The 14,361-nt window shown below is 45.5% G+C and overlaps 1 protein-coding gene across 7 annotated transcripts in view; it reads left to right on the top strand.

Annotated features, from left to right (window-relative positions):
• Positions 1 to 2,129, top strand: part of Rbm10 (RNA binding motif protein 10) — a 35,348-nt gene extending 33,219 nt beyond the window's left edge. For 6 of the 7 annotated variants that reach the window (XM_027432266.2, XM_027432267.2, XM_027432269.2 and 3 more), the window contains 7 exons: positions 375 to 524; positions 619 to 684; positions 762 to 950; positions 1,037 to 1,111; positions 1,399 to 1,505; positions 1,583 to 1,712; positions 1,793 to 2,129. In XM_027432266.2, coding sequence (XP_027288067.2) covers positions 375 to 524; positions 619 to 684; positions 762 to 950; positions 1,037 to 1,111; positions 1,399 to 1,505; positions 1,583 to 1,712; positions 1,793 to 1,918 — 843 coding nt within the window. In that variant the 3' untranslated portion in view covers positions 1,919 to 2,129. Of the gene's footprint in view, positions 1 to 374; positions 525 to 576; positions 685 to 761; positions 951 to 1,036; positions 1,112 to 1,398; positions 1,506 to 1,582; positions 1,713 to 1,792 lie in introns of all 7 variants that reach the window. The other variant, XM_027432268.2, reaches the window with a different exon arrangement.
• Positions 2,130 to 14,361: the final 12,232 nt, after the last annotated feature.

Here is a 14,361-nt window from a genome sequence, read left to right on the forward strand (position 1 = left end):
ATCTGCCCACACTATTTCTGCTGCTGCTTTTGCCTTTGCCTTTGGAAACTACATGGAGTAGGTGGGAGGCAGGGGAATGTTTGGAAACAGTCAGTAGAAGGAAGGGATCCTTGGCATGAGCTTGAGTTTATTTTAATAAGATGGTTTGGAGAAGGTGGAAGTATTTGGGCATGGTTTATGGTTTTTAAAGGAATGTTCTACAAGGATGAGACCCCAGAGCCAGGTATACACAGCCTTTTACAGTGGTTGAGTTAAGAAAGGTACCAGACTTGAGGCTACAGGGCGGGAAGGGCTACTATTGCAAGGGTCATGGGTGAGAGAATAAAGCCCCAAGTTCGAGGAATTCTGGGAACTTTAATCCCCCCCCCCCCCAGATTGCGAAGGACATGGAGCGGTGGGCCCGCAGTCTCAACAAGCAAAAAGAAAACTTCAAAAACAGCTTCCAGCCTATTAGTGCCCTACGAGATGATGAGAGGCGGGAATCGGCCACTGCAGATGCAGGCTATGCTATCCTTGAGAAGAAGGTGTGTTGTAACTGTCCATCTGTGCCCCACCTACAATCTCATTACTCCTTAGGGTCCTCTGGGGAGCCCTGAATTTCTGTGTCCTTTACCTCAGGGAGCGCTAGCTGAAAGACAGCACACCAGCATGGATCTCCCAAAGTTGGCCAATGATGATCGTCCAGTGAGTTGTCAGAGCAAAAAGGGCAGGGGTCTCTGATCTCAGCAAGGCTGCTGATTTCCCACCCTCACTGTCTACAGAGCCCACCTCGAGGGCTGGTGGCAGCCTACAGCGGGGAGAGTGACAGTGAGGAGGAGCAGGAGCGAGGGGGTCCTGAGCGGGAAGAAAAGCTCACAGACTGGCAGAAGCTAGCCTGCCTGCTCTGCCGCCGCCAGTTTCCCAGCAAGGAGGCACTCATCCGGCACCAGCAGCTCTCTGGGCTCCACAAGGTAATTGAGCAGAGAGTTGGCAGGATAGCCTGTGTCTAGCCCATTTCAGCCCAATTGCTTTACTCTTCTTCTGTCCCCCTCTACAGCAAAACCTTGAGATTCATCGGCGAGCCCACTTGTCAGAAAATGAATTAGAAGCACTAGAAAAGAATGACATGGAGGTGAGGTGTGACCCACTCCTGGGCTCCATTCCATCTTCCCCTTCCAAGTCCCTGTCACTCCAGGCAGTAGGACTTAAAAGTTCCTTAGCCAGGTACAGCCTGACTGCCATCTGTTTTCCTGTTGATGGGAGACTTCTTCCCAGTTCCCATGCCATTGTGTCCTGACCTTCAGGACCTAAGACTGGGCCAGACAGAGAGACCTGTATGCCTCCCCCCAGCCCCATCCATGCCTATATCTGCTGAAAATAACAGCCAATTCCAACATCTTCCCGTGCACTAATTTGTAGCAAATGAAGTACCGAGACCGTGCAGCTGAACGCAGGGAGAAGTATGGTATCCCTGAGCCACCAGAGCCCAAAAGGAGGAAATACGGTGGCATATCTACAGCTTCTGTGTGAGTACAGGGCCAGGTACCAGGTGAGGGGGTCTGGGGCTGGCACACCACTCACACTGTAACACTGTCACCTGCAGTGACTTTGAACAGCCCACTCGGGATGGATTAGGCAGTGACAACATTGGCAGTCGCATGCTCCAGGCCATGGGCTGGAAAGAAGGCAGTGGTCTGGGTCGCAAGAAACAGGGCATTGTGACACCCATTGAGGTGAGTCTATCAGCCATTTTTGTTCCCAACACTCTCAGTGTACCTCTACCAACCTGACAAAACCTGCCTTTCTTACACAGGCTCAGACACGGGTTCGAGGGTCTGGCCTGGGTGCCCGGGGCAGTTCCTATGGGGTCACCTCAACAGAATCTTACAAGGAAACACTGCACAAGACAATGGTGACCCGCTTCAATGAGGCCCAGTGAACAGCTTTGACAGCAGTTTCTACAGATGTGGGGTGTCCATCCAGGAACAGAGAAGATGAGGTGTGGAGCGGTCTAAGAAAGGCTTATCTATTTACCAACCTACTCCCCAGCCAGAGAAGCTCTCACCAAATTAGACTTGGAGTTGGTGACTTTTGCTGGGAAATTGGGCTCAAATCATGTTCCTTTTGTAATAAAATCTGAAAAGCCTGCATCTTCCATCTCTACATTCTCACACCCTAGCATGGTTTGTGATTACACAGACACAGAATGCAGAAATAGCTATTAGGCTAAGCTGGATGACAATGGTGACTATAAATACATGGAGTTCTAACCAGCACCTCAACTGGCAAGATTCTGGTCATGACCCATCCCTTGTCAGAGACTGAAGTTTGTGTTTCAGGACTTGGATTGGGAATCCCCAATCCCATCACCTGCTCTTATAACTATGATCCCCAGACTAAACTCAGATTTGCCATTCCTGGGCTGGGGACAGTGTTTTCAGGAACCTATATATACAACTGTGGCTGCTCTTGGCCACCACTAAGTCTGAATATTGGGTGAAAGCCTGGAGATTTGGATGAAGACTCCTGGTCCACTTTCTGAGAGAATGTCTCCCACCTATATTGTGGAGCAGCCTTATATACAAACTTACAAAAACCCCAGGTCAAAGGGTTCACAACAGGATGTTGATCCCAGTGGGGTGAGGCCAGGAAAACAGGAGGTACCTGTGGTTATGCTGGAAAACAACTCTTAGAGACCCCATGGGGCCTGGGTTCCAAAATCTCCCCCTTCTTTATATATAACAAAACAGTTATCAATAAGAACTAAAACTATCTCTTCAACTCCATCAAAGGCCATAGAAGGATAATATTTAAACTCTAGAACGACAGAGACATTCCTAGACAGTCACCCAAAGTTTCTTGGTAACGTTGGGGCATCCATCTTTAGCCTACAGGCCACAATGTGTCTGGCAGACTTCTCAGCAAAGCAGGAAATTCTAAACTGTCCACCTGCATTCGCAGTTTGTACTCCTCCATGAAGCATGATCCCTTTAAGCATTTTCCTATGGGTCCTGCATGTCCAGTTTATAAAGCAACAGTTAAACAGTTCAGGCAAGAGTAGCTTCTTGCCCAAATGGCTGGTCTTGCCATGTCAAAGTCAAACTCTATAACGAGTTTCTTGGATGCCCATCTTCCTCTCAGATGTAATTGGTGTGCCGGGAGCAGTTGTGTCTCGTTGTCAAGAAAAAACCCTAAGCCATTTAAATGCCATATTTTCTGTAGGTCTTTGAAAGGTTTGAAGAATATATATATCTAGAAAACCTAACTAATATCAACGAATGAAGATCCATTCCAATACAAAGTATCAACAAATGAGGATCCATTCCAATACAAAGTATCATTTCTATATCCTATTCCTCCTTTTTCTTTTTAAAAGTGATTGACTGTGACCACTACCATTTCTAACCAACCAAATTTAAATGAAAGCAAATATTCGGATTCGGATCACCTGGGCCACTGCTTCAGGGGGTCCTGCCCCATGAAACCACACCAATCTGGAAGGAATCCACAGCCCTTCACCCTCCATGGAAACAAAAGCAGACATCCCCTCTCCCAAGTAACCTGTACTTTAACAACTGTTGCTCCTTCCCCCGCAATGAACTATTTAAAGACAACACAATAGCATTCTTTTGTTAACAGTCACACATTTCAATCACACTTCATACACACATGTGTGGCCACACCATACATACAAGACATACATACATCTTTTGAACAAAAGTCACAAAGGAGAGGAGGTGTGGGGAGGGATGGCCATCCTTACCATAACTTGGCATCTTTGGAGGGTCTTGAGGACTGCCGCATCTTTGTCCATTCCTATATGGTCTTTTGCAGGGCCTGAGTCTTCTTTATCCACTTGGACATATTCTCCTTTCTCATCTGATGTGACAGATGATGTGGATGGCTTGCGATGAGGGCTCTGGGAGACCGGCTGAAAGTCCAGGGCTATGTAATTCACATTGCCAGTACTCTTTTTTGGAGCTGGGCTGTTAGTGCCACTGGATACAGGGGATGAAGACATTGGGTTCTGCATAGGGACATAGTTCTCCTCACTGTCTCTAGAGTCTGTGTTGATGATGCTTTGTGTGGAGATGGAACCGCAGTACTGAGAGAAGCTGGAGTCCAATACTTGGTGACAGGTGACTTGAAAGGGAGCTCATTGGTGACAGCATTGTTTCTCCTGTCAAGGGGTGTTGGCTTTGCTTTTCTGCCAGGCTTAAGATGGCGATTGACCGGGGGTGGCTGGATCTCGTTTCCTGGGCTGGAGCCTCTATGAATAGGAAGGGCTGTGGATGAGTAGCTTGTGGGTCAAAGTGATAGGACACTGTGCTCATAGGGATGTCAGAACCTGGGTTTACCAGCACATAGTTGTCATCCGTGCTGGCACTGTCTGATCGACCCATGATAATCTTTTCTGGAGGTTTAGCAGACCAGCAGGCGGTTTCTACGCCTGATGTTGGGTACTTGTAGTCATTGACTGGAGGTCTTTGTTGGGGGCTGCCCCACTGAGGTGTCTATGCCTTGAAGGTGTACACATCCTCACCATCTGTCTCAGACCCTGTGAGGCTGTACTTGGTGTGGCTGTGTGAAGCCAGGCTACAAAGGGGGTCAAAAGCACAGTGTTGGCTTGGCTTGGGAAGGCTACAGAAGCCATGGACCTGACCACTGATTCTGATACAGTGACTATTGTCCTGGACAAGTTTTTATGCGGCTGTATCACTCTCCTGTCAGGTGTCCTGAGAGAAGCTGGCACTCCTCGAATTTTCTGTCCTTTGGCTTATGCATTGGTGCAAGTGTTGCTACTACTGAGGTGCACTGGTGGACAAGCAGGCTGGATGTGGCTTGACACAGGGGGCTGGCTAGAGTGTGAAAGAGATGAGGACTTCTTGCTTGGAGCAGATGCTGACTGGAGCTGCTGAACTCACCTGGAGAAGAGCAGAGACTATGACTGAAGAAAGGTTTCTCAGGGCATCAGTGCTCTCTTTAGTCTGACTGAAGCCGCAGATCTGGCAGATGCTCTGGACCCACCTATTCATGTCAGCCTCTGTCTCAGCCACCAGGTAGAAGGTGCGCTCATTGGTCTTGGTATCCCGCAGGGGTTTCTTGGAGTGTTCATTCTTGTAGTATTCCAGAACATCTGGGTCACCACTCATTTGACCTCTCCGCAGGATAAACCAGCTTTTCTTCCAAGCATAGTGCCCCAACTTTTTCTCAGGAGGCAATTTCTCCAACCATCCTGTGCACACCACATCATTGCTGGCTGACTGGAGCCTGCAGCAGGCTCGCGTGGACAAAAGCATGGGCTGCTGGGTCAGCTGGCTGCTGGTGCGCAGCTCACAGGGGAGGGATTTCTCAGAGGAGGATTTCCCATATTTCTTTAATAATTTTCTTAGCATTATTACTTAATCCAAAGTTAAAATGAGATCTTACCAGTACCTTGTCTTTTTAAACTTTCTTTGTGTGATTGACTATGACCTCTATTCCAATCCAACTCTCTTAGGAGTTGAGGCACTCCTTTTCCAGTGCTTTTACAATCCAACTCTCTCAGGAATTGAGGCACCCCCTGTTCCAGTGCCTTTACAATCCAACTCTCTTTGGAGTTGAGGTACCTATTTTCTAGTACCTTTTGCCAATCCAACTCTCTCAGGAGTTGAGGTAACTATTTTCTAGTACCTTTTGCAATCCACCCTCACAACTCCTTACTTGCTGGCCAGCCTTCTGAGGGTGATCTCTCAGGGTCCCCTTTCTTTCCCGATCTCAGTGGGACCTCCACTTGTGGCTGCTCTAAGTCCGAGTATTGGGTGAAAGCCTGGAGACTTAGATGAAGACTCCTGGTCCACTTTCTGAGAGAATGTCTCCCAACTTTATTGTGGAGCAGCCTTATATACAAACTTACAAAAACCCCAGGTCAAACACAATATCCCAACAGGATATTGATCCCAGTGGGGTGAGGTCAGGAAAACAGGAGGTACCTGTGGTTATGCTGGAAAACAACTCTTAGAGACCCCATGGGGGCTGGGTTCCAATATAGAACACAACAAGTGCTTAAACCCTGGTCGTTCCTATACTCTCAACATTTTGGTGACCCCAAAGGGATACAGGAAGCTTGACCTGTAAGTCCCCAGCCCAAGGATGTCTTCCTGAGCAGCAGTCAAGTTCCCTTCATCCACATCTATAAACACAGTACCTCACTCTGGTCTACAGCCATGACTCCCAGGTTGTGCTTACACTATTCACAGGTTCTCAGTCAGCTGAGCTGCAAAACAAGGCTAGGAATGCAGGCCTAACGGCACATGTGTTTCCTTCCCACCCTAGAGCACCATTACCAGAATCCCCAGGGAACACACACATCTCAGAGAATTTAGGGCAAAATGGTATAGCAAACTGACTTCATACAAAGTTAAACATGCATGTGCCCTGTGACCTAGCAATTCCACTCCCATGTATCTAGCCAACATAAATGAAAAGACTTGTATGCATATTCATGCCAGCTGTATTTGTAATACCCCCAAACTGGGAATAGTCCAAGAGTCTAACAAAACAAATAAGCTTGATGTATTTGTAGAATGAAATATAGCAAAAAGGAAGAAAATGCTAATAGAATTATCAACAGATGAACCTCACAACACTAGTTGAAAAGTCAGACACAAAGATACATACTGAATGATTCCATTAATATAGAACTTGGATATTAAAGCAATTTGGTGATGGTAGTTGGTAGAACAGGGTTGAGGCAGGGATGGCATTTGTCATACATAGATTATATAAGAAATTAGGAAAAGACCACCAAAACAAAACTGTAACATGAAAAATAAAAGACCCAGAGACTGGTATTGGGGTTCAAGCTAAAGATCAGAAAAGCAAAGCAGCTGGTCACTAGGTCTCACTCTACCTCAGACTGAAAGGTGATCCTGATCCTATCCCCATTGTGGCTGGAGAATGAATGCCAGCTCTGAGACCCTATTCCTGTCTTATATACGTCCCTGATGCTGGGGCTAAAAGCATGTGATCCCAGGTGCTGGGATCAAAGGTAAGAGCTCGGTTACTCTTCACTCTTGTGGAGGCCCTGGGTGGCCTTGAACTAACAAGAGATCTGTCAATCCTGAGTCCTGGGATTAAATGTGTGTGCCACCATTGGCTGATCTCTACATCTTGAGGCTGGCTTTGCTTTCTGAATCCTCAGGCAAGCTTTCATAGTCATAAATAACATCACAAAAGGAAAGTGAAAATTCAATGTCACTTATCTGCAGGAAATTGGTTCAGGGATAACTAGTGCTCCCTACCATATCTCTACCACCACCTGAACCAAAACACCAAAATTTGGTTTGGTTTGGTTTTGAAAACCAGGCTGGCTTTGAATTGGATATGTAAACAAGGCTGGGTTTGAACTGATCTCCTACCTCCCAAGTGCTGAGATTATAGACATGTGGCACCATGCGCAGCTCAAGTTATACAAAAAATGGTAGAATATTTGTATAGAACCTATATCCACTTAAAATCGTCTCTGGATGGTTTGTATCTGGTGTGATACATAGTATTAGTTAGGGAATGAGGAAGGAAAAATCTATGTGTAAAAAAAGTCAGTTGTGCCGGGCATTGGTGGTGCACGCCTTTATCTCAGCACTCAGGAGGCAGAGGCAGGCAGATCTCTGCTAGTTCAAGGCCAGCCAGGTCTCCAGAGCGAGTGCCAGGATAGGCTGCAAAGCTACCCAGAGAAACCCTGTCTCGAAAAAACTAACAAACAAAAAAGTCAGTTGTAATTTCTCCCCTAAATTTAATGGTGCTGGGGACAACCCAGGGCTTTCCTTGGTGCTCTTGAATATGTGCATAAACACATGAATACACAGCACTAAATGCAGAGTGCTTCCCTGAAAGTGCTGGCAGCCAAGCCTCCGTTCTCTTTCAGAGCAGCCATTGCTCTTTACTACAGAGCCATCTCTTCAGCCCCCTAAATGAACTTAGTACTGAGAATAAAAACCCAGTAACTTTACAGTAGAGAAACCTGACAGGTGTCATTTTTATGATTTACTAAAATTTTATTTCCCAAAAGGACTGGATGAGAAAGAAACGGCATCACCTAGTTGAGTCCCTTTTCCAAGACAGCCTGAACCTGTGTCAAGTGACATTAGACAAACTCAGACAGAGGTGCTGTGTCAAGTGACATTAGACAAACTCAGACAGAGGTGCTGTGTCAAGTGACATTAGACAAACTCAGACAGAGGTGAGCTACAAAAAGGCCTGTGATCTTCAAAAGCATCAAGGTCAGGAACACCAAAGCCATCTGAGCATTCTAGCACCACCTCCATCGTGAGGTCTGCAACCCTCCTCCTGCCACATTCCCTATACACCCTTGTGCTACTTCGACAATACATCCTGTCATAAAAAATATTTTCCCATATTTATTGCCTGTATATTTGTTGTTCTGTTACTTGTTGCCTTAATCAGAACAAAAGCCATGATGGAAGGGACTTTTGTCGTCTTGCTTCTTACTATGTCATCACTGCCTAGAACGGGGTTTGAACATATCAAACCTTGGAGGCAGGAGTAAATGCATACACCACAACTTTCTGAATCCCTTTCATTCTCAGGAATCTGAGAATGTTTTGTGTATACAGTGTCTGAGATTGAACCCAGGGCCTCACCCATGGTATGCAAGTGTTCTTACCACTGAGATACACTGCCACCCTTAGGATTCCATTTTGAACAAAGCTTTAGTCAAACATGGTGGTGTTTGACTATACTATACTATAGGTATATACTATATATACCTATATATACTATAGGTACGCCTATAGTATGGTTTAAAAAACAGTGTCAGAGAGATGCCATCATGTGACAGAGCTTGTGTGGAGAGTTTACTGGGGGAAGGGAATAGGAAATGGGGGAGGGGAGGAGGGAGATGGGCTGCTGGGGACAGGAGCATCGGGAGAGAGGAAAGAGAGGGAGAGAGACCTGAGGTGGGCAAGGCCCAGCTTTTATAAGGGAAATGTAGCGAATGTGCACAGGAAATGCTTTTACTAGCTGCAGCCAAGGACATATCCTGTCAGGACCCCAAGGACAGGCCAGTACAGATGCCTGAATACTAACACATGGTCCCAGCTACTTGGGCAGGGGATGGAAAGTTGGGATGATGCAAATGATTACTTGAGCCCAAAAGTCTGAGATTGGCCTGAACAACATAGGAAGGCAACGACAACATTGGGAGGTGGGGAGGGAGGAGAAGAGGAAAATCTTGGTTATCTGGGTTAGTATACAAAAGAGTCTTAGGACTCCGAGAAACAAAAATTCTTGGAGATGCTATGAAGGAACAGACACACACTCCTCTTGTGCAAACTTTCCCAATTCCCTAGTTTTTCTTGAGTTGTCCTTTCTAACTGGAATACCATCCCCTCCTTTGGTCTTCCTTTTTTAAAGTTCAAATCCTGCTTCAATTCCTGTAAATGCATTGTGGCTGTATACGTAATATACATTGTATCCTTAATGTATCCAACTAGTAAAAGTGAAGACAAAAACTCGGTTACATTCTTTGTTTCAGTTGCCACATGTTCTGGTCTTAAAATTCACATCTCCAGTGTAGAGTCACTCTGAATTTCATACTTAGTCTTCAACCCTTCTTCTTTTACATTTTTTTTTTTTTTTGGTTTTTCGAGACAGGGTTTCTCTGTGGCTTTGGAGGCTTTGGAGGAACTAGCTCTTGTAGACCAGGCTGGTCTCGAACTCACAGAGATCTGCCTGCCTCTGCCTCCCGAGTGCTGGGATTATAACCCAGGATAGTCTAGACTCACTGAGGATGGCCTTGAATTCCTGATCCTCCTGTCTACCTCCCAAGAGACTGTATGAACTCACCTGACTGGTTTTGAGTCTCCCAATAGCTCAGACTGGAACTCAAGGTATAGCTAGCCTCAGACTCCCCAGCAATCCTCCCATTATAGCCTCCAGAGTCTTGGTAATACAGGTGTGAACCACCATGCCTGTCTCATCTCTTCTCTAGAGCAACATCACTCCTTGGGTCTTAAATGTAATGTAGGCAAAACCAAACTCATCATCTTGCCCCATGCTTGCTCCTTGTGGAGTATTTTCTGTGCCTGTGGATGAGAATTCCATCCTTTCAGCTACACAGGCCAGAAACTTGATGGGTCAACAATGGCTTTATTTTTCATACCTCAAATCTGATTGATCTCTCAGCAAATCTAGCGTGTTTAAGTTTGAAATCAGTCCAGGATGGGATCCATATGCTCTGCTTCTACTGTACTGACTTTGGCTGCTCTTCTAACATTACTTCTTGGATTCTTGACCATTAACTTCCAGCGGTTTGCCTTCCCCGATTCCCACTATAAAATGTTCTCGCCACACACCCAGACTGTTTTTAATTATACTGGTGTGTGACTCAGTTGGTAGAGTGCTTGCCTAGCATGCGCAAGGCCCTGGGTTCCCTCCCCAACACTGCAATAAAATAAAATGTTTTCATCGAGTGATTCCTGTGCTTAAAATCCTGCTACAAACTGGATATGGTGTCTCATGCCTATAATCCCAGCATTTGCAGAGCTAGGAGAATTTCTGAAAATTCTAGGTCAGCTCCAGCTATCTAAATGTGTTCCCGTGCAATCCTGACATACAGTAAGATGCTGTCCCCCAAAAGTAAAATCCTAGGCAGGCACAGTGGCACACATCTTTAATACCAGCACTAGGAAGATAGATGGATCTCTGTGAGTTCAAGGCCAGCCTGGTCTACAGACAGAGTTCTAGGACAGCCATGGCAGTTACACAGAAAAACCATGTTGTGAAAAACAAACAAACATATCCTGTTACTGCTTATAAATTTTATTCATGTGTGGTGCATGTATGTGCAAGTGTGCAGACCTGTGTGTGCATGTATGCAAGCTGATATCTTCTGTCACTTGCCACTTTATTTTTAAACATTATTATTATTATTATTATTATTATTATTATTATTATTATTTGTGTGTGTGTGTGTGTGTGTGTGTGTGTGTGTGTGTGTTTGACATGTGAAGTCAGCAGAAAACATTGTGGAATTGATTATTTCCCAATGTTATGTGGATTCCAAGGACTAAACTCAGTTTATCAGGTTTACACAGCTAGCACCTTTACCTGCTGAGCCGAGCCATCTCACCTGCTGAGCCATATTATTATTATTATTATTATTTTTGGTATTTCGAGACAAGGTTTCCCTTTGTAGCCTTGGCTGTCCTGGAACTCACTCTGCAGACCAGGCTGGCTCCAAACTCACAGAGACCCACCTGCCTGCTTCTGCCCCCCAAGTGCTGGGATTAAAGGTGAGGGCCAACACCACCAGACCTTGGATTGTTTCTTCATCTAAGAGCTAATCACATAGATGTGGTTAATTTGTAAAAAGAAAATGAGCCTTGTATGCATTTTTCTCTATGTGCATTTAATTTCTTTGAGTAATTTTACTGAGCCAGTAGAGTGTCACATACCTGTAATCCCAGTACATGGGAGGATGAGGCAAGAAAATCACAGAACTCCAGGTCAGCCTGAGCTACACAGTGAGAACTTGCCTTGAAAAACAGTTTTTATGGGGCAGGAGAGATGGTTCAGGGGTTAAAAGCACTGGCTGTCCATCCAGAGGGCCCAGGTTTGAGTCCCAGCACCCACATGCAGGCACACAACCATCTGTAAGTCCTGTTTCAGGGGACCACATCTTCCCTTCTCTTTGGGAACTAGGCAAGCATGTGATGCACATACATATATGCGGGCCAAACATTCACAAGCATAAAAAATTTTAAAAAGTTTATTGGCAAAAATTGTACTTTGAACACCAGGGCAAGGAGAGTGCTTTTCCCATAATGAATATGTAATGCTTTTTAATTTGACATTTTTACTTATTATTGATATATATATATATATGTATATATATTCATTTTATATAGTGTTGAGTTATAGATAGACAATTTCTTTCAAGCAACATCATATACTTTGACTATCTTCCTCCTCCTCCTCCCCATGAAATCAGCATGTGACAAGAACAAAATGCTTACTGCAGACAGTCCACTGGAAACTTGCCATTCTGTGCCCTTTTTTATTGCTACAGTCAGATGAAGTACCTCTTCATAGGTAAAGACATGGAAGATATAGTGGATGCTAGTGTTTTACATATATAATATATATATATATATATATATACTATTTATGTATATACAGCTATATATACTGTTTTATATATGTGTATGGTATATATATATATATATATATCATATATATATACATATATACCAAATATATATATATGTATATATATACATATATATATATTTGCAGGGGTTACATGTTTGTGGGTGTACATGTGTGTTAACCTCAGGCCTTTACCAACTGAGCTCTATATTTTCCCAGCCCTACATGTATACTTTAAGTCAGTGGTGACCCAAAGAAGGCAAGCAGTGTGGCTGAGTTACAGTGAGCAAGAGAAAGTGGTCTTTGCAGCCAAATAGAAGGGGCTAGAGCATGGGCTTTCTGATTTAGTTGAAGTGTAACCTCTAGGTTTTAGGATTTAATTCATGTATAGCTAGAACGAAAACTTCTCAAGGGCTGAGAGCTTGATGAAGTAGAACTTGGGAGAACAGAAGCATTTATTCTTGATCTGTAAGCCAGAAGGCCATGGATAGCTCAAAGTCATCTACATAAGAGGTAACATACCAATTTTTTAAATCCCCCCAAAGAATGAATTCCTAGGGGGTTCTGTAATACCAGATTCATGCATGGCATGGACAGAACCAGTTATCCATCTGTTAGGATTCCGGCATTATGCTGGCCTTGCCCCCTGTCACCTGGCAGGAGGCCCTCAGGCAGTAACCTGGCCAGTCCAGTCTCCTAAGGCTGCTATGTCAGTATGTAGTAGTCTATATGCAGGTGCAAAAGCCCCTTTAAGGGACAAGCTGCTCCCATTCCTGCTATTTCTGCTGCTCCTCTGAAGAGGCAGGCAGGTCTTTGCTCTCTCTCTCTCTCTCTCTCTCTCTCTCTCTCTCTCTCTCTCTCTATTTCTCCCTCTCTCTCTCTCTCTGTCTCTCTCCCCTCTGTGTCTCTCTCTCCCTTCCCCTTCCCTCACTCCCTTCCCTTCTCCCAATAAAACTTTCCATGTAAGCTCTGTCTGCATGGGGTATTTGTCTCTCACCCACAGTGAAGTTTCCCACCAAGGTCCCTCTTGCACCATATCACAGTGCAGTGAAATTTGGCAGGCCCCTCCTGTCGCCTGCCCAGAGGTGCGCCGGGACCTTCAACTGCATCACTTTTCCAACTAAAGGATCACAGGGTCTCATTTTCAACTCGCTCGTGGGAACTGTGTCTTATCCAGAGTGCTGCTTACCAGCACTCCACATCCCGATATTTCACAGTGTTGTAATTTTTAAAAAGCAGCACGAGAGAGAAAGAGGCCACCTGTTTCACTTCACTGTCCAGGCTCTGTGGAACCATCAGGCACTGCCTGGACCTGGCAAAATCTGTTGGAGGTGAATCCAAATCGACTCCCTAGGCCTAAAGCACCTGACCCTTTCCCATCACCACATCACCCAGGCATATTTGATAGCTCTGTGGTCAGCAGCTGGTAGTCCTGCACCAATAGCTGATTAGGAATGGTCAGTGGGTCTCCAAAACACATCCAATGAGAGCAAGGAGGTCTAGACAATGACACAGTTCCCATAAGTGAGGCAGAGAAGTAAGACCCAAGGGTCTGCAATTCCAGCATCCCAGGAATTCAGAGAGGGTCGATTTTGAGACAGGCACAGACTGCCCAGTGAGTCGTCATGCAAAGGTAGTTGCCAAGGGCTCTGAACCCAGAAGAGCCGTGGTTGCCTGGTGCCAGACCCAAAGCGAAAAACCCGAGTCCTCACTCTTGGGAAATAGCCAGAGGTGGGAAAGGGGAAGTGGCTCAGGGATCTTGCCAGTTTGGGATGGAGGGAGCCAGTGATCCAGAGAATCGAGGCTTCTCTGGACCAGGTCTCAGGATCCTGGTGTGCCTCAAACTGCCCGCAGGCCGGAGAAAGCGCCAGGAGAGCCTTTCCAGTTCAGGGAACCAATGTTGTAATTTTTAAAAAGCAAGAAGTGGCATGAGAGAAAAAGACATCATGCCACACAGAACACGTGGAGGTTTTTATTATTATTATTATTATGGGAAAGGGAACAGGAAAGGGGGAGGGGAGGGGAGGGTGATACCAGCCTCTGGGGACAGGAGCAGCAGAAAAGAAAAGAAAGGCAGGGTGGGGAGGAGACAAATAGGCAGAGAAGCAGAGAGAGAGGGAGAGAAAGGGAAGGATGGGAGGTGGGCAGGGTCCTTTTAAAGGGGAACACAGTGAATGTGCACAGGTGGTGCTCTTAGTGGCTGCAGCTGAGGGTGTATCCTGTCAGAACCCC

Source organism: Cricetulus griseus, chromosome X, assembly GCF_003668045.3.
Source record: "Cricetulus griseus strain 17A/GY chromosome X, alternate assembly CriGri-PICRH-1.0, whole genome shotgun sequence".
In the NCBI taxonomy this organism is placed as follows: Eukaryota; Metazoa; Chordata; class Mammalia; order Rodentia; family Cricetidae; genus Cricetulus; species Cricetulus griseus.